This window comes from Ammospiza nelsoni, chromosome 6 (assembly GCF_027579445.1).
Source record: "Ammospiza nelsoni isolate bAmmNel1 chromosome 6, bAmmNel1.pri, whole genome shotgun sequence".
NCBI lineage: Eukaryota > Metazoa > Chordata > Aves > Passeriformes > Passerellidae > Ammospiza > Ammospiza nelsoni.
The window spans coordinates 12,428,734-12,448,484 of NC_080638.1; the positions used below are offsets into that span (position 1 = coordinate 12,428,734).

The 19,751-nt window shown below is 63.6% G+C and overlaps 1 protein-coding gene across 2 annotated transcripts; it reads left to right on the top strand.

Moving 5' to 3' along the window:
- The first annotated feature begins 1,078 nt into the window (after nt 1–1,078).
- SPTB (spectrin beta, erythrocytic) lies at nt 1,079–19,711 on the top strand. Of its 2 annotated transcripts, none has more exons than XM_059473622.1 (36): nt 1,079–1,267; nt 4,602–4,799; nt 4,874–5,025; nt 5,202–5,375; nt 5,485–5,576; nt 5,659–5,739; nt 5,832–5,947; nt 6,145–6,257; nt 6,337–6,524; nt 6,606–6,723; nt 7,045–7,203; nt 7,287–7,589; nt 7,739–7,889; nt 7,981–8,848; nt 8,931–9,068; nt 9,158–9,917; nt 10,003–10,205; nt 10,289–10,379; nt 10,453–10,599; nt 11,113–11,376; nt 11,509–11,724; nt 11,812–11,901; nt 11,993–12,268; nt 12,609–12,739; nt 12,987–13,191; nt 13,277–13,651; nt 13,792–14,036; nt 14,117–14,255; nt 14,329–14,413; nt 14,509–14,705; nt 14,791–14,900; nt 15,162–15,243; nt 17,874–18,043; nt 18,122–18,295; nt 18,367–18,409; nt 18,868–19,711. In XM_059473622.1, the coding sequence occupies exons 2-36, from the start codon at nt 4,652–4,654 to the stop codon at nt 19,036–19,038; spliced, it is 6,975 nt and encodes a 2,324-aa protein (XP_059329605.1). In that variant the 5' UTR covers nt 1,079–1,267; nt 4,602–4,651; the 3' UTR covers nt 19,039–19,711. The 2 variants fall into 2 exon arrangements, with proteins under 2 accessions (XP_059329605.1, XP_059329606.1); XM_059473623.1 differs by lacking the exon at nt 1,079–1,267 and adding an exon at nt 3,607–3,683.
- Nucleotides 19,712–19,751: the final 40 nt, after the last annotated feature.

Below are 19,751 nucleotides of genomic sequence, written 5' to 3' on the forward strand. Positions count from 1 at the left end.
GCGACGGGGCCGGGGCCAAGGCGCTGGGTGTGGGCGTGGCCTGAGGCGCAACGGGCGTGGCTTGAGACAATGGGCGTGGCCTAAGGGGCCGTGGGGCTGCTTGGGGCAACCGGCAGTAACTGGGGAGCGGGTCTGGGATAGTCGGGCACCCAGGGCTAGTGGGGGGCACCTGGAGCTACCTGCGTGCACCCAAGGCTGGTGGGGGACACCTAGAGAGACATGGGGAGCACCGGGGCTAGAGAAGGGCACCCAGGGCTAGCTGGGAGCTGCCTGGGATTAGCTGGGAGCTATCCAGCGCAAGTGGGAGACCCCGGGAAGTACCTGGGGGGCATCCATGGCTAGTGGGAGACAGAGACACTCAGGACTAGCTGGGGGACATTCAGTGCCAACTGTAGGCTGTTGAAAATTGGCTGGGGGCCATTCTGGATTAGTGGGAAACACCCAGGGCCAGGTGCGGGGTGCCTGTCACTAGCTGGGGGGCATCCGGGGATAGTGGGGGACACCCAGGGCTGATTGTAGGGCGGCTTGGGCTAGCTGGGGGTCATCCAGGGCTAGCTGGGCACTGCCTGCGTTAGATGGAGGGCACCACCGACTAGCTGGGGGGCATCCAGGGCGGCTGGGGGCCACCCAGGACAAATTAGGGGGTGCCTGGGAGGAGCTGGAGGACACAGAGATCTAACTAGGGGGTGCCTGGGACGAGTTGAGGAACTCACACGGCTGCGGGAGGACACCTAGGGCTAGCTGAGGGGTGCCTGGGACTAGCTGGGGGGCATCCAGGGCCAGCGGGGGACACGTGGGCTGGCCGCAGGGGATGGCCGGGGACCCCCGCCGCTGTCGGCGGGGCGCTGCGCCTCTCCGCAGCCCGCAGGTGCTGGCACCGCCGGTGCTGCTGCCAAGGATGCTGCCGCCAACGGTGCTGCCGCTGCCGGTGCTGCCGGTGTCGGTGCTGCTGGTGCTGCTGCCGGTGCCGGTGGCGCTGGCGGCCGGGGGGCGCCGCTGTGCTGCATTGCGGGGCGGGCGGCCCGTCCCCGTCCCCGTCCCTGCGCCCATCCCCGTCCCCGCCCGCCCGGTCGGCTCGGCCCGGCCCTCCCGGGGGGAGCGGGGCTATCGGGGCCGGGCAGCGCCGCCGGCTCCGGGTAGGAATGTCCCTGCGCGCCCAGATAATGTTATTTATATCGCGGTGCAGGGCGGCTCCGCTCCCCCCGCCCCGCTCCCGCACCGGCCCCGCCGCCGCCGCCGCCGCTCGCCCGCCCGCCGCCCCGCGCAGGTGAGAGAGACCCCGCGGCACCGGGATGCGCCGCTCCGGGGAGCACGGGAGGGACCGGGGGACAGCGGGAGGCGCCGCTCCCCGGGGACACGCGGGGGGGGGCACCGGCAGGCGCTGCCCGCCCCGGGGATACCGGGGGGGGGTGGTGCGGCACCGAACACCGGGCGCGGAACCGGGGGGGGGACGGTGGGCACGGAGGAAAGTTTGGTGGCGAGGGTGAAGAGCCCTCCGAGGAGCCTGAGCCCCCTTTTCGCCCGCGGCGGGGGGTCTGCTGTCATCCCGTGTCCCTCGGGGCTGCTCTCGGGAAGGACGGGGCGGGCGAGTGGCGGTGACTTTCTAGGGACACCCTGTGGACAGCCCGGGGACAGTGTGGGGACACCCTGGGGACACTTTTCCTGGGGCGCCATCCCCTGGAGGGCTCCCCACACTAGTCCTTGGTGCTCCCAGCACTGTTGGGACACGGTGGAAAAGCCGAGTCCTGAGGGTCTTGGTGGGAAACATCACCCAACCCACTTTGTCCCCCAGTTTTTAGCAACTGGGCTAACTGGAGAGTTACTGGGAAGGGTTTTTGGGGTGCCATGCCCTTGGTCCCCCTTGTCCTGTGCCAGGAGGATGCTCACGAGTGGGCATTGGGCTGGGGGAATTCTTACCCTCACCCCAATGACCCAGGGGTCCCCCAGGCCTGATTTCCCAGCTTTTCCCTTTATAAATCTCCAGCTCCCAAACCAGGGGATTGGGGTGACATGAAAGACAGTGGCAAGCACAGGAGACCCAGAAAACCCTGCTGGGCGCCAGCATGGCCCTCCACGGGGTATTTGATAGCTGTAATGTGGTTTTGGGGCACTCTGTGGTGGTTTTGGGGTGCAGGGGGGGCAGCTCCCAAGAAGGGACTGGGGCTCAGCTAGCGCCGTGCGCAGGGGAGGCCTATTTATAGCCAAAAATGTCTGTGGAGTGTCAGCACGTGTGCGTGTCACCGGCTTGGGTGACATGGGACAGTCCTGGCACGGCCGGCATGTGGCCCTGGGGAAGCCCAAATTCTGCTGGCGGGTGGGAGTGTGGCTGGGGAGCCCTGGCCAGGGCAGGGCAGCGCTGCCGGAGGAGCCGTGCCGTGCCTTTCCATGCCTGGGTGCCCCGTGCTGTGCCGCGCGGCCGTGCCGAGAGGGACCATCTGCTCCCGGGCCTGGCCCCGCGCCCGGCAGGCAGGGGGCTGCTGGGGGGCTGGGGGATGCCCCCCAGATCCTGCCCCTTCCCAACCGGAGCAGGGCTGCTTGTGTACGTGGGGGAGATGCCAAATCCAAAGTGTTTTGGTGGAGTGGAGCAATGGGGACACACCAGGCTCTGGGTGGCAGTGATGGGGCAAAATTTTGGGGTGTTTTGGGCGATTCTGATGAGTTTCTTCTGTGCACTAGAAATGGGCTTGCTGGCAGCATGCTGTGGCTGTGAGGGTTGAGCCAGGGAATGGGTTTGAGGGTGCCATAAGTGCCCGGTGCCAAACACTGCCCCGGCCGCCCTTGGGGTGTGGGGGGACATTCTCTATGCCTAGCGGGGGGACTGTGGTGGTGGCACAGTGCCAGCCCCTAACCGGGAAGTGCTGATTCACCGAGGCGAGCCGCTGGCCAGGGAAGGCGACGCTGCCCGGGCCATGGCCGCAGGATGCTGGCGGCGAGGCCGGCATGCTGGCATTCCCAGCTTTCCGCACGCTGAGCGGCAGGAATGACAATTCCCGGGTGGCGGGCGCTGGTGGCGGCGTGGCTGTGGCAGGGAGGGATGCTCGGAAGGCGCCGGTGTGGCGGAGGGAGATTTAAAGGGTGGGTGAGCGCCCGCGCTCGGAATGCTCCCATGGGCCTGATGTGGCTCCCTTCGGCATCATCTCCTCCTCCTCCTCTTCCTCCTCCTCCTCCTCCTCCTCCTCCTCTTTCTCCTCCTTGGATGCTCGCAGCCATGGCCCCGCTGCTGTGTTGTCGGGGGCACCGTCAGAACTGGTCCCTCCTGCAGAGACCAGACACAACTTAGCACACCCAAACTGCTGGCAGTCCCTGAAGTTTTGGGGACAAAATCCCCAGATTTGTCCCCAAAATCCCAGAAGGCTTTCCTGCCAGGGCGAGCTGGGTGCTCTGGCAGAGGCACGGAGTCATGGCATGAGGGGCTGCCCTCCTGCCTGCTCTGGTACACATCTGCATGGCCCTGCACCCATGCGAGTGCCTGTCGTGTGTGTCCCATGCACACTCTGGTGTGTTCCTGCATGTCCTTGCTCTGGCATACAAACTCTGGCACATTTCTACTTGTCCTTGTTCACCTGTGCACGCTCTGGCATGTCCCTGTGTGTCCTTGCTCACAGGCGCACTCTGTCACACTTCTGTATGCCCTCGTTCACATGTGGATGCTGTGACAAGTCCCTGCGTGTCCTGGCTCACAGGTACACACTCTGCCACCCTTCTCCGTGCCCTCTCTTGTACTTGCACACTCTGGTGTGCTCCCGAGTGTCCTTGCTGTGCTGCCCACACTCCTGCACGCTCCTCCATGTCCTTGCACGCTCCCAGTGCCTCCAGGTCCAAGCCAAGGCCTTGCCTGTGGTGCCCCGATTAGGGTGCAGAGTTGGGGTGTGGCACAGCCTGGGCCGCCCTGATAACCCTGCCAGGGGGCACATGGGGGATGCCCGGGGCATCCGAGGGGGAGCTGGGGGCCCATGGGTTGTCACAGCTCACGGGGACAGCAGGGATTTGGGGCACACGGGGTTCCCCCTGGCACCCACTACTGAGGGCTCTGGGCAGCTCTGGGTTGCAGGAGAGGTCCTCGACATGCTGCTGGCTGTAGGGAGCCCCATCTCATCTCCTCGCACCCCTCAGGGGCCCCAGCAGCCAACGACAGCTGCTCAGAGGCATTTTTAGATACCAGCCATGTCCTATCTGTGTCTCAAATGTCCCCGGGGGTGGGTGCCCCCCCCTGCCGGCAGCTGTCAACCACTTTCTGCCACCAGTGCTGGTAAAGCCCCTGTGTGGTACAGGGGTCGGGGTGGGAGTGAGCAGCAGCCCCTTCCCTGGGGGCATCCAAGGATTGGGGGGATACCTCTGGGGACCTGGGCTGGAGTTTCAGCCGAGCAGAGGGACCTGGGTGGGGACTCAGCTCTGTAAATAGCCATTAGCAGAGCTCGGCAGGGCTCAGCACGGTGGTCCTGGAGAGGGCAGCTGCCAGGTGCCCCCCCAACACCTGGGTGGGGTGAGGCTAAATCCCTCTGAGCAGCTTATCCCGAGGCTCTGAGCCGCAAATCCCCACGTGCCGCAGGGCCAGTGAGCCACCGCGGCCGCACTGATGCTCACGGTCCCGCTGTCCCCAGGGGCCTCTCACCGGTAGCCAACGGCCACCGGGCCGGGGCACACTGGGACCATGACCTCGGCCAATGACTACGAGCAGCTGGAGCTGCAGCAGCACTACAGCCGCATCAACGTCCGCTGGGACGCGTCCGACGATGAGCTGGACAACGACAACAGCTCCGCGCGGCTCTTCGAGCGCTCCCGCATCAAAGCTCTGGCAGGTGGGTGGCAGGTCCCCTCAGTCCCACCTGGGTTGTCCCCACTGTCGGTGACCCCATGCCTGCTGTCCCTCCAGACGAGCGGGAGGCCGTGCAGAAGAAAACCTTCACCAAGTGGGTGAACTCGCACCTGGCTCGTGTCACCTGCCGCATCTCAGACCTCTACATGGACCTCCGGGACGGACGGGTGCTCATCAAGCTGCTGGAAGTGCTGTCAGGAGAGCTTCTGGTAGGAATCCCATCCAGCTGGAGACCCTGGGACCTGTGGCCTGCCATGGCACGCTACACCATTCCTCTTGGTGTTGGCCAAGGGTTGGGGTGGCAGCATGGGTGTGGGGGTGTGCCTGGGCAGGGCTTGGGGTGCCTGGTGTGGGAGGGAGCGTGCTGAGCACTGTCATGCCCCAGCCCAAGCCCACCAAGGGCCGGATGCGGATCCACTGCCTGGAGAACGTGGACAAGGCGCTGCAGTTCCTGAAGGAGCAGCGGGTGCACCTGGAGAACATGGGCTCCCACGATATTGTGGATGGCAACCACCGCCTTGTTCTTGGCCTCATCTGGACCATCATCCTCCGCTTCCAGGTGAGGACAGGTGGTTTGGGGCATCCCTCTGCTCCACACCTCATTCCCAGATGGGAGCCATCCTCCATGGAACTGCTGTTCCAACCCCAGAATGTCCTTTGGCCCCCAGATCCAGGACATCATCGTGGAGACACAGGAGGGCCGGGAGACACGCTCTGCCAGGGATGCACTGCTGCTCTGGTGCCAGATGAAGACAGCAGGGTAGGTGGTGGGACCCTCACGTGACCGTGTCAGGGTCTGTGAGTGTCCAGAGAGTGACAGTGACACCCTGTCCCCATCGCAGGTACCCCCATGTGAATGTCACCAACTTCACCTCGAGCTGGAAGGACGGGCTGGCCTTCAATGCCCTCATCCACAGGCACAGGTAGGTGGCACAGCAGCAGGCACTGGGGTGGGAGTGGCACCGAGAGATGTCCCACAGGTATGTCACTGCTGTCTCATGCCCTCTGTCCCCAGGCCTGAGCTGGTTGACTTCCAAAACCTTACCAAATCCAATGCCCGGCACAACCTGGAGCATGCGTTCAGCGTGGCAGAGCGGCACCTGGGCATCACCCCTCTCCTCGACCCCGAAGGTGAGGCAATTGCTGCCAGTCCTCCTTCCTCAGTTTCTCCTGTGACATTCCGAGGCTCCAGAGCCTGGAGCACAGAGAGGTTCAATACATGGAAGGAGGGCCTGGGTGGGCACAGGAGGGACCTCATGAGGCTGTGGTGGCCTGTGAAGTGGGTTGAGGTTGGGTCAGGAGTGACACCTCTCACTCGCACCGGGCAGATGTGTTCACGGAGAACCCCGATGAGAAGTCCATCATCACCTATGTGGTGGCCTTCTACCACTACTTCTCCAAGATGAAGGTGCTGGAGGTGGAGGGACGGCGCCTGGGCAAGGTAGGGAATGGGATTGAAGTGGTCAGGGGTGTTCTCTTGGGGTGCCAGCCCCTCATGCTCATCCCTGGTCCCGCCACAGGTCATCGAGCACGCCAAGGAGACGGAGCGGATGATTGAGGGCTATGGGGGGCTGGCGTCCGACCTGCTCACGTGGATTGAGCAGACCATTGCCTCCCTCAACAGCCGCAGCTTCGCCAACTCCCTGGCTGGGGTGCAGCACCAGCTGCAAGCCTTCAGCACCTACCGCACCGTGGAGAAGCCCCCCAAGTAAGAGCCCCCTGCTCCCCATGCTCACCCGATAGTGTGGGGCACCCAAGGGTGCGCAACACTGAGCTCTCTCTCGGGCAGGTTTCAGGAGAAGGGCAACCTGGAGGTGCTGCTCTTCACCATCCAGTCACGGATGAGGGCCAACAACCAGCGTGTCTACACCCCACACGAGGGGCGCCTGGTCTCTGACATCAACCGGGTACGGGCTCCGTCTGCTGTGGTAGCTGGGGGCTGTCTCCTGGGGGAAACTGAACTCCTCTCCTGGGGAGACTGGGTCCATCCCTGAGCAGTTCAGGTCCTTGGGCAGGCTGGGATGGGTCCCAGAGCAGGTTAAGTCCATCTCTTGAGGCAGTTCAGGTCCATACCAGGACATGCTGGATCCATACTGGGACAGGACTGATCCATCCCATGGCAGGCTGTGTTCCTCCACCTGGGGGTCACCAGCAGAACAAGACACGGGTGGGTGGGAGGATGTGGGATATGGAGGATGTGCCACCTGTCCAGTGCCACCTTCCCCCAGGCCTGGGAGCAGCTGGAGAAAGCAGAGCATGAGCGGGAGCTGGCGCTGCGCAACGAGCTGATCCGTCAGGAGAAGCTGGAGCAGCTGGCACGGCGCTTCGACCGCAAAGCAGCCATGCGGGAGGCCTGGCTGAGCGAGAACCAGCGCCTGGTGGCCCAGGTGAGGAGGGGCACCACCCATCCCAGGGACCCTCTGCCCTGGGGAGCTCACCAGAGCCTCACCATGGGCTTTGTGCTGGGCAGGACAACTTTGGGCAGGACCTGGCGGCGGTGGAAGCGGCCAAGAAGAAGCATGAGGCCATTGAGACAGACACAGCTGCCTACAGGGAGAGGGTGCAAGCCATCGAGGCAGTGGCCAAGGAACTGGAGCTGGAGGGCTACCATGACATCCAGCGCATCAACGGGCGGAAGGACAACATCCTGCGGCTCTGGGAGCAGCTCCTGGAGCTGCTGGCTGCCCGGCGCCAGCGCCTGGAGATGAACCTCACCCTACAGCACCTATTCCAGGAGATGCTCCATTGCATCGACTGGATGGATGAGGTCAAGGTGAGCTGTGGGCATTGAGTGTCACCATGGGTGAGGTGTCTTTGTCCCACCAGGTGTTGGTGGGAGCTCACCAAGGAGGGAGATGAGATGTCGGGGTGCTGGTCCTGAGTTTTCGGTGTCAGTGGGTAATAGCTGAGGGTCTCCTGCAGGTGAAACTGGCATCTCCTGAATCTGGGAAGCACCTTCTGGAAGCAGAGGAGCTTCTGCAGACCCACCGTCTGCTGGAGGCCGACATGGCTATACAGGCAGAGAAGACCCGGGCCATCAGCGCTGCCGCCCTCCGCTTTGCTGACGCTGAGGGTAGGTGTGCCAGGACACCCCTGCATCCCTGGCATGGCAAAGGGAAAGCAGGACACTGTCCTGATGAGCACTCACCCTGCTCCCTGCCCAGGCTATCGTCCCTGTGACCCCAAAGTCATCCGGGACCGCGTGAGCCACCTGGAGATGTGCCGGCGAGAGCTGCAGGTACTGGCGGCGCGGAGGAGAGCCTTGCTGGAGCAATCCCGCTCCCTCTGGACCTGCCTGTGGGAGCTAGACGAGGCAGAGAGCTGGATCAAGGAGCAGGAGCAGCTCTACTCCTCCCTGGACTTCGGGAAGGACCTGCCGGGCGTGCTGCTGCTCCAGCGCCGGCACGCTGCCTTCGAGGCCGAGCTGCGGAGCCGGGGCGGGCGGCTGGAGCAGACGCTGGCAGTGGCCGAGGGGCTGGCGGCCGCGGGCCGGGCGGCCGAGCAGCTGCGGGAGCGGGGGGCGGCCGTGCGGGCGCTGTGGGCGCAGCTGGAAGAGCTGGCGGCGTTCCGACGGCGCGGCCTGCGGGAGTCCGAGGGCTTCTTCCAGTTCCAGGCCGAGGTGGAGGAGTTGGCGGAGGGGCTGCAGGATGCCCGCCGGCGGGCGGCCGCCGAGGAGCTGGGCCAGGATGAATCCCGCACCCTCGTCCTGCTGCGGCAGCACCAGGAGCTGCTGGACGAGCTGGCGGCCGCCCGGGAGCAGCTGGACAGGCTGGCTCAGCAGGCCGAGGGCTTCCCGCCGGAGCTGCGCGCCGGCCCCGAGGCGCAGAGCCGGCTGGCGGCCCTGAGGGAGCTGCACGCCGAGGCGGCCGCGCTGGCTGAGCGCCGCGGCCGCCAGCTGCAGGATGCCCTGAACCTCTACACTGTTTTCGGGGAGAGCGACGCCTGCCATCTCTGGATGGGCTCCAAGGAGACCTGGCTGGCGGAGCTGGAGGTGCCGCAGGCGCTGGAGGACCTGGACGTGACGCAGCGCAGGTAGGAAGGAGCCCCCGCCGTGGCGGTGCTGCCGTGCCCTGTCCTGAGCTGCTGCTCGTTCTAAGCCTGGACGTTCCCACAGGCTGGACGGGCTGGAGCAAGACATGGCCACCGTGGCTTCCCAGATCGCCGCGGTCAACCAGGCCGCCGACGGGCTCCTGGCTAGCGGGCACCCCCGGAGCCCCCAAGTCCGGCCGTGCCGGGACCAGCTCAACGAGAGGTACGGTGCCGGTGGTGCCGGTGGTGGCGGGGCTGGCGGGTGACACGGTGTCGGTGCATTCTCCGCCATCCCCCGCCTCTGTCCCGCAGGTGGGGCCGGTTCCGGGAGCTGGTGTCAGAGCGCCGGCGGGCGGTGGGCTCGGCGCTGCGCCTCCTCAACTACAACCTGGAGTCCGAGGAGACCCAGAAATGGCTGCGGAGCAAAGCCCGAGCAGTGGAGGCCACGGCCGAGCTGGGCCGTGACCTGGCCGGCGTCCTGGCCACCCAGCGCAAGCTCTACGGCATCGAGCGGGAGCTGGCTGTGGCCCAGGACCGCCTGGCCGCCCTGCGCTCCCAAGCCGAGCGCCTGGCCGAGGAGCGGCCCGAGGCGGCCACCGAGGTGGCCCAGAAGCTGGCCATGGCCACCTCGGCCTGGGACGAGCTGCAGACGGCCCTGGCAGAGCGCGCAGCGTCCCTGGGGGAAGCCGGGCAGCTCCGGAGTTTCCTGCAGGACCTGGATGACTTCCAGGCGTGGCTCTTCGGCGCTCAGAAAGCCGTGGCGGCCGTCGATGAGGTGCCGGCGTCGCTGGGGGAGGCAGAGGAGATGCTGCAGCGGCACGAAGCGGCCCGGCGCGATGCTGAGGAGCATGCGGGAGCCTTCGCCGCCTTGGTGGAGGCGGGGGAGCGGGTGCTGGGGGGACAGACGGACCCCGAATACGAGGGGCTGCGGCAGCGCCTGGGCGGCGTGAAGGACGGCTGGGCTGCCCTGGGCAAGATGGCAGAGGCTCGGAAGCGCTTCCTCACCCAGTGCCGCAACTTCCAGGAGTTCCTTCGCGACACCAAGCAGGCGGAGATCCTCCTCACCAAGCAGGTGGGTGCTCAAGCGATGTCCTTTGGGTCTCACAGGCATCCCAAAAACGGGTGATCATGCGCTGATCCCTTGCTGTGCCCCTCAGGAGTACACGCTGTCCCACCTGGAGCTGCCCTCCACGCTGGAGGGCTCGGCTGCTGCCCTGCACCGCTTCCAGAACTTTCGTGCTGGTGTGGAGAGCAATGCCAAGAAGGTCCCAGAGGTGGTGGTTGGTGGCACCAAGCTGGTGGCTGAGGAGAACATCTTTGCTGAGAAGATCTCTGAGAAGTGCCGAACTCTCCAGGAGCGGTGAGTCCGGCACAGGGCTGGCGGATGGGTGGGCAGTGTGTGGGCAGCGGGGCTGATGCTGCACATCCATGGTTCCCTGCTAGGCATGGAGCTGTCATGGACAAGGTGGAGGAGGCAGTGGGTTTGATGCAGGACAACCACGACCTACAGACCTTCCTGCAGAGCTGCCGTGAGGTAGGAATGCAGCATGGCTGGTGGCATCCCTGGGGGGTCCCCACCGGCTGAGCACTGACACCTCTCTCTTCAGTTTGATGCCTGGGTGGATGAGAAGATGCTGATGGCTCAGGATGTCTCCTATGGAGAAGCCCGTGGTCTCCACAGCAAGTGGCAGAAGCACCAGGCATTCATGGCTGAGCTGGCACCCAACCAGAGCTGGCTGGAGAAGATTGAGGCGGTGGGTGCCAGCACTGTGATCGGAGAGGGGGGATGGAGTTGGGGAAGAGTCTGGAGCATGAGGAATTGCTGAGGGAGCTGGGAGGCTTGGCCTGGAGAAAAGGAGGCTCAGGGGGACCTTCTTGCTCTCTACAACTCCTTGATGGGACGGTGCAGCCAGTTGGGGGTTGACCTTTCTCCCAGGAAATAAGGGAAAGGATGAAAGGAAACAACCTCAAGTTTCACAGGGGAGATTTTGATTGGGTATCAGGAAAAATTTCTTCAGGGAAAGGGTTGTACAGCCCTGGCACATTCTGCCCATAGTGGTGGTAGAATCCCCATGCCTGGCGGGATTTAAAAGCTTTGTGGACATGGCATCTGGGGACATGGGTTACTGGTGGCCGTGGCAGTTCTGGGGGAATGGTTGGACTCGTTGTGCTGAGAGGTTCCATGACTCTGGAATGCTCCCAGCCTGCTGCATGGGTGAGATGTGCCTGTGCCGCAGTGACCACCCCGCTCTGTGCTGCTGCCGCAGGAGGGGACGGAGCTGGCCGGGCGCAAGCCGCAGCATGGCGCGACGGTGGCGCAGCGGCTGCAGGAGCTGCGGCGGCGCTGGGCCGAGCTGCGCGGCGCGGCTGAGGACAAGGGCCGGCAGCTGTTCGAGGCCGAGCGCACGGCGCTGTACGCCCGGAGCTACGGGGAGCTGGAGAGCTGGCTGGGGCGGGCCCAAGAGGAGCTGCGCCATGCTGAGAAGGTCAAGGACCTCACCGCCACCAACCTGCTGCTGAAGAGGTTGACGGTGGGTACTGGCACCTCACAGGGTCCTTTGGGAAGGGGCGGGAGGTCCAAGATGATGGAGTTTCTTCCCAAATGGGACTGGGGTTCTCCATCTTGGCTCAGATCCCTAACTCACATGGATTTGCCCCACCAGAGACTGGAAGAGCAAGTGAGAACATGGATGAAGGAGCTGGAGGAACTGGGGTGGCAGGGCACCACTGGTACTGGGGATGTGCCAGATACCACGAGGCAGGAGCAGATGCTCCGGCAGCGAGTCCTTGAGCTGCTGGAGCCACTGGAGAGGAAGAGGAAGGAGTTGGAGACTGCCAAGGCCATGTACCAGCTGGGGAGGGATCTGGAGGATGAGACGGTGAGTGTCCTTGCTGTGGCAGGGGCTTGGGGGGCTGGGGGTACCTATGGGTGCTGCAGGGGGCTCAGTGGGTGCTCCTTCCCATAGTTGTGGGTGCAGGAGCGGCTTTCCCTGGCGAGATCAACAGATCACGGCACTGACCTCGCGAGCGTGCAGCGCCTGACCAAGAGGAATGAGGTGAGCCTGGGTACTGCAGCCACCATTCCGGGTGGTCCCTTGGGATCCATCCCATGGGTGAGTCTCACTGTGACTTCCCTCCTGCCGGCAGACACTGCAGAAGGAGCTGGCGGGCCATGCCCCCCGCCTGGGCGAGGTGCTGAGCCGGGGAGAGGCAGCGGGGAGCGGCGAGGAGCCGGGCCCGGAGCTGGCGGCACAGGTGCAGGAGCTGCGGGCGCTGTGGGAGACACTGCAGGAGGAGGCGGCTGCCCGGCACCGGCGCCTGCGGGAGGCTGAAGAGGCCCAGCAGTACTACCTGGATGCTGACGAGGCCGAGGCCTGGGTCAGCGAGCAGGAACTCTTCATGGGACCCGAGGAGAAACCAAAGGTGAGGAGTGATTCCATGTGGTGCTCCATGTTTGGGGGTCTGTGGTGCACTGGGCTGTGCCTTGCCGGGGTGTCCTGTGTTGACCCAGGCGGTGCCACACTGTTCTGCTGAACATTGTCCACATGTGACACACTGTGGTGTGCCCTGCTCTTATGTGTCGTTTCCATGCCATCACAGCATCCATCCCATTCCATGCCATGCCCCTCTGAGCTCACCGTTGCTCCCTGTGGCACCAGACGGAGCCAGGACATTCCCGTAGGGCAGGCACTGAGTCTAGACCCTAGTCACTGTCCCCCAGCCATGCCAGGTGCTGATGGCATGGATGTTTTCCATGCCATAGGATGAGGAGAGCTGCTTGATGATGCTGAAGAGACATGTCCGGCAGCTGCGCTCCATCGAGGACTACGGACAAACCATCAAGGAGCTGGCAGGGAGGGCACAGCAGCTGCTCTCTGCCGGCCACCCCGAGGGGTAGGTGCTACACCACGTGTCCCCTGTCCTTCATGACAACCCCGTGCCCTCAGAACCGTGTGGGTGCGGGGTTTAGCTGGAGCTCTGGCAGTGTCGGCTGCTCCAGTTGGGCAGGGAGGTGGTCGGAGAGGGATATGGGGAGCACAAAGGGTCCTTCACCCTCAACCCCCCTGGATGTCAACACGGGTGGGTTGGGGACATTTTTTCGAGGGTGAGAACTGGGTGTCTGTGTGCCGGGGCCGCGCAGGGAGCAGATCATCCGGCTGCAGGGCCAGGTGGACAAGCACTACGCGGGGCTGAAGGAGGCGGCTGAGGAGCGCCGCCGGCGCCTGGAGAACATGTCCAACCTCTTCCAGCTGAAGCGGGAGGTGGAAGAGCTGGAGCAGTGGATTGCTGAGCGCGATGTGGTTGCTTCCTCCCCGGAGATGGGGCAGGACTTGGACCATGTCATGGTGAGAATGATGCTGTGGATGTGGCAGTAAGTACTGGTGGGTGACTTGAGGGGGGTGACTTGACTCTTCTCTTCCCTCCATGCAGCTCTTGCGAGAGAAGTTTCGTGAGTTCGCACGGGAGACAGGGAGCGTGGGGCAGGAGCGCGTGGACCGGGTGAACCTGACCATTGAGGACCTCATTGATGCGGGGCACATCGAGGCAGCCACCATAGCTGAGTGGAAGGACGGGCTGAACGAGAGCTGGGCCGACCTTCTGGAGCTGATTGACACCCGCATGCAGCTCCTCGCCGCCTCCCATGACCTCCATAAATACTTCTACGACGGTGCTGAGCTGCTGGCCCTCATCGCCACCCGGCGCCAGGAACTGCCCCAGGATCTGGGCGAGGATGCTGGCACGGTGGAGGCTTTCCACCGCATGCACAACGCCTTTGAGAGGGACCTCCAGCTGCTGGAGGCACAGGTGAGGCTCCAACCTGGTGTGGATGCCAGCACTCAGCATTCTCTGTGGTCTGGTGGAAGGTGTCCCTATCCATAGTGGGAGGCTGGACTCAATGGTCCTTGAGGTCCCTTCCAACCCAAGCCGTTCTGTGGTTCGTGCAGGTGCAGCAGTTTCGGGAGACAGCAGCGCGCCTGCAGACTGCCTATGCTGGGGAGAAGGCGGCTGGAATCCAGGAGAAGGAGCAGGAGGTGTCCCAAGCGCTGCAGGAGCTGCTGGAAGCATGCAGCGGGCGCCGGGCACGGCTGACGGACACAGCCGACAAACACCGCTTCTTCAGCATGGCACGGGATCTGCTCTCCTGGATGGAGAGCACTGTCCGGCAGATTGAGACACAGGAGAAACCCAGGTATGGATGGACCCAGCGGGCACCCGGGATGGGGCATGGAACCGATGGCACCACTGACCCTGGCACCTCTGTGTCCTCAGGGATGTCTCCTCGGTGGAGCTGCTGATGAAATACCACCAGGGAATTAAGGCTGAGGTGGATGCTCGAGGCAAGAACTTCACCGACTGCATCGAGCTGGGCAAGAAGCTGCTGCAGCGCAAGCACCAGGACTCACCAGAGGTGAGGAAATCAGGGATGGGGAGTGGTGGGGATGATGCCATCTGGGCCACTCCCTAACAGCATCCCCTCACAGATCAAGGCGAAGCTGGTGGAGCTGGTGGACAAGAGGAAAGCCATGATGGAGACGTGGGAGCAGCGCTGGGAGCGGCTGCGGCTGCGTGAGTGCGCTGGGGGTGCCGAGGAGGAGTGTGGCAGTGCCGGGGGTGGCAGGGTCGGTGGTCCAGGGGCTGAGTGCTGCCCATCCCTCCCACAGTGCTGGAGGTGTGCCAGTTCTCCCGCGACGCCTCGGTGGCTGAGTCGTGGCTCATGGCTCAGGAGCCCTACCTGGCCAGCAGCGACTACGGGCAGACAGTGGATGCGGTGGAGAAGCTGCTGAAGCGGCATGAGGCTTTTGAGAAGTCCTCCGCCACCTGGGAGGAGCGCATTGCTGCCCTCAGGAAGCTGACAACGGTGAGAAAGGCTTGGGATGAGGCCTCTGCCTGCCCTGGCACAGTCTGCCCCCCATCCCTTACCACCTTCACTCCTTGCCTGGCAGCTGGAGCTCCTTGGCGGGCGGTCTCTGCGTGAGGGGCTGGTGTGGGACGGGACGGCGCGCTCCGAAGCTCCCGACTACTGCCTGGATCTGGATGGGGAGCTGGAGGCTGGGTAAGGAATGCCACCATCATTCCATGTGACCAGGGACACTGTTTCCACATCCCTCTTCTCAAACCATTAAGGATGTGTTGTAGCATTAAGGGGCTTTTTAGCAATTTGCCTTTTCCGAGCAATAAATTGATGCTGATGAAGAGGAGAGATGAAGGTCAAGCCTGACAGGGCTTTCATCCCTTGAGGGGGACAGGGAGCCATCCCCATCCCTATGGGATCATGTCTAGGATGGGAATGCTGACCAGCTGTCTCCCTGTGCAGGTCAGAGGAGGAGGAAGAGGAGGAGAAGAAGGATGTGAGCACACAGGACACTTCTCTGCCCACTACAGATGGACCAGAGCCGGTCAGTTCTTGAGTTTAGCTTTTACCTTCCCCGACGACCAAAAAGGTGTCCCTGCATGCAAAACGTTGTTCCTGCATGCAAAACGTTGTCCCTGCATGCAAAATGTGTCCCTGCATGCAAAAAAGTGTCCCTGCATGTCCCACAGCTCCTAGCACCCCCTGTGACCATGACCTCACTGTGTTGACAGATCCCTGCATTCCCAACCCTCATCTTGTCCTTGCCTTGTGTTGAATAAATGTTGAATGACCCCAAAAAGGCCGGGTGGGCAGAGGGGTACTTCAGGTCCCCTTTGCCCCAAGGGAGTGACATTGGGAGTGGCACCCGTGGTGTATGTGTGTGTCTGGGATCCGTGCAGCAGCTAGAGTTGGAGTGTCTGCCCTGGGGCCACCGTGTCACCCCAAGGGACATCATTGCTGTATGGGACATCAGCACCCTGCGGGACATCACTGGAACTGTGCAGGACATCAGCACCCTGCAGGGAATTTTCACCCTGTGGGTCATTATCACCCTATGGAGCATCATCACCTCAAGAGACACAGTCACTGTATGGAGCATTGTCACCCTGTGGGGCATCATCATCCTGTGGGACCGTTGTCACTCTACAGGCATCAGCACCCTGTGGGGCATCATTACACCCGGCAGCATTGTCACCCTGCGAGGCAGGCATCGTCGCCCACAGGGCATTGTCACCGTGTGCCAGCCCCTGTGCTCGCTGCCAGCTCTCTGCTCTCCCACGTGCTCTACCTGTGCAGGGACACCACGATGGCTCTCTGTGGCTCTGCCTGCTTGGGCACAGGAATCTCTCCTTCTGCCTCTTCTGCCTGCCTAGAGACAAGGGCATCTCCTGGCTCCTCAGGGACCAGGTCACTCCCCCCTGCCCAGGGACAGGATCCTTGAGTGCCTACACGGGAACAAGTTCATTTGTGCCTGATCAGGGATGTGGGGACCTTCTGGCTGCTCAGGGAGAGTGTACCCCTCTGCCTGCTTGGGGACATGGCCATTTTCATCAGCCTGGGAATAGTTGCTCTCTCTGCTTACTGCCAGCCTACTCAGGGACATGGGCATCCTCTTGCTCCTCGGGGACAGGAACCCCTTCTGCCTCTTCTGCCTGCTTGGGGACATGGGCATCTCCTGGCTCCTTGGGGCAAGATAATTTCTGCCAGCACAGGGACATGCACATCTTCTGGCTGCTCAGGAACAGGATCCTCTCTGCCTGCTTGGGGACATGGCCACTTTCAACTGCTTGGGGACAGGAGTCCTCCGTGCTTACTGCCAGCCTGCTCGGGAACATGGCCATCTTCTGGATCCCTGGGGACCAGATCACTCTCCCCTGTGGGGACAGGATTCTGGAGAACCTGCTTGGGAACAAGAACATTTCTGCTGGCTCAGGGAAATGGGCATCTCCTGGGGGACAGGGTCCTGCTCTGCATTCTGGGGGACATGGGAATCTTCTGGCTCCTTGGGGACAGGGTGGTCTTTGCCAGCTCAGGAACACAGACACTTTTCCCTGCTTGGGGACAGAAGCCCCCTCTACCTGGGACATCTCCTGCCGCCCTGGGAACAAGATCACATTCGCCTGCTTGGGGGACAAGGACCCTGACTACACATCTGGGACAAGATCACTGCCTGCCGGGGGACATGGGCATCTCCTGGCTCCTTGGGGACAGGGGGCCTGACCAAGCCCCTCCTGTGGCACCCAGCTGGATAGGCATCCCCTTCGTCAGGCACCACTGATGCCTTGAGATGATGGCACTGATGCCACGGTCCCCAACCAGACTTCTCACTGTCTCCATGTCCCTTAGGCTGACGACAACACTGAGGTGGCTCCCAGGACTGCTCATCTAGCCTTCATCACCCCAAATCTGAGGAGACACTGGCACCAAGACTGGGTGCTGCCAGGGCTGGCCCATGTCCCAGCCTCTCACTAGTGTCCTCCCAGTAGCCACCAGTTTTGTGTACTGGAGCTGGTGGCTTCACTGGCACTATGCTGAGGGTGCCAGCTGATTGCTGGGGTCTTCCCAGTTCCCACATACTGGACCTGGTGGGGTCACTGGCACTGAGATCTGGGGGTCCTAGGGCTGAACCATGTCCTAGCTGCTCACTGGGGTCCTCCCAGTAGCCACCAATTCCTGCACACTGGAGCTGGACACATGGACACACACACACACTGACACCACACTGAGTGCCAGGGCTGGACAATGTCCCAGGTGCTCACTGGGGTCTTCCTAATAGCCATCAGTTCCCACACACTGCATCTGGTGGGGTCACTGGCACTGCATGGAGGGTCCCAGGGCTGGACTCACTGCAGGATCCCAGACACTCAGTGGGGGAATCACATCTGGGAAGGGGATGCTGAGCCATCCTCTCAGCAGTCACCAGTTCTCACCGGTGGGGTCATTGGCATCCAGCCACTCACTGGGGCCCTCCCAGTAGACACCAGTTCCCATATTTTGGAGCTGGTGATGTCACTGGTATGGAGACCTGGGGGTGACCTACCCCCAGGCCACCAGACCGAGGTCTATGACCCACTCGTGACAGCAACCTGGGAAGGCACGACACCTTGCCACAGGTCCATCAGTGGCAGTGGGTGGGTGACACTGCAGCGTAACGGTGCTGTTGCCTTGCAACAGCTGGCACCGAGGACAGGTGACGAGGAGCCGGTGTCACCAACCCCACGGCCACCGCGGGAGGAGCCGGAGGAGCCGGCCACGCTGCCCGCCCGTGTCAGCAGCGTCCAGCTGGAGGGCTACCTTGGCCGCAAGCACGACCTGGAGGCGGCCACCAAGCGCGCGTCCAACCGGTAGGCACGGCAGCGGCTGCGGCGAGCGCGGTGTCCCCGGCGGGGCGGTGTCCCCAGGGTGACACGGTGCTGGTGCAGGTCATGGAGCACGCGGTACTGCGTCCTGCGGGGCGGCCAGCTCGCCTTCTTCAAGGACGCCAAGAGCCGCGCGCTGGGGCTGCCGTGCCAGGGCGAGGAGCCCCTGGGGCTGTGGGACGCCCGCTGCGAGGTGCCCGCGGGCTACAAGAAGAAGAAACACGTCTTCAAGCTCAGGTGAGGGTGCGGCGCCTTGCGGGGTGGCACAGAGGGCATGCGTGGCACTGGTGTCTATGCTCTGTCCCTAGGCTCAGCAATGGCAGCGAGTGGCTTTTCCATGGCAAAGATGAGGTGAGGGGTGGCCCGGGGGGACACAGGGTGGCTAGTGGATTCCAGGGGGCACGGGGTGGCTGGGGAATGTGGTGGTGGTCAGCAGTGCCCAAGGGCACATGGGTGGTCAGAGAGGCCCAGAGGGACACAGGGTGGCTGGTTGTTCCCAGGGGGACACCAGTGGTGCCCAGAGGTATATGGGGTGGCTGCAGTTGTCATGGGGACATGGTGGTGGCCAGCAGTGACTGGGGTACACGGGGATGGCTGGCGGATGTAGTCAGCAGTGGCCAGCCTTGCTCAGAGGGGCAGGGGATGGCCAGGGGTGCCATGAGGACACAGTGAGAGGCTGGCAGTGCCTGAGGGGACATGGGTGCCTGCGGAAGACTTGAAGCAACTGGCATCACCAGGGGGCCCTGGGTTTGGCTGGGACTCTGTTGGGGGGCCAGGGAAGCCCCCCCTAACGACCCCCGTGCCCACAGGAGGAGCTGCAGGCCTGGCTGCAGGGGCTGAGCGCGGCCATCACAGAGTGTCGGGGCAGCCGCGGGAAGGTGCAGAGCCTCCCCCTGCCCATACCCCCGGCCCCCCCTGAAGCCCCCCTGCCCCGCAAGGACAAGGAGAAACGCTTCAGCTTCTTCCCGAAAAAGAAATAACCCCCCTGGATGGCGGGGGGGGGGGGGGGTGGGTGGGAATGACACCCCATGTCACGCCAGCGGGGACACGCGTGCGTAAGGAGACGCGTGTGTGGCGCCTGTACAGGCGCCACCAGGTCCAGAGGGGCACGCGGGGGTCACGCGTGGGCAAGAGCCCCCCACCCCCCCGCCACGAGCACACGTGTCTGTGTGCACAGTGTATATATATATATTTGTATTTATATATATACATACATTTACACGCTTCAGGCACACCCCTGTGTGGAGGCTGCCGCAGGCGCCCCCCAGGCATGTGCCCCCCGTGCCCATACGTGTCCCTGCACGCACACGTCTGCACACGTGTGTCCCCGCATGCAGGTGCACCCCCGGCCCCCCTCCGCACGCACGGCACAGGTGTGCGCCCCACAGGTGTGCATGGATCCCCCCCAGCACCCGCACGGGGGGCGCGTGGGTGCCCCCCAAAGCCATAACCCCCCCCCACCGCAGCGCGTGGGTGCAGAGGGGGGACCCCCTGGCCCCCGCGGGCACCAACCAAAGAGCGTCAGCCCATGGGGGCCCCTCTCTGGCACCCCCCATCCCCTGCCCCCCCCAGCCGGGGTGGGGGGGCCCCCTGCACCCCACAGCTGGGCCGAGACACCCTGGGGAGGGGGGGGGTGGAGACCACAGAGGAACTTTGGGTTCAGTTTGGGGTTTTTTTTTTCTAATAAAGATGT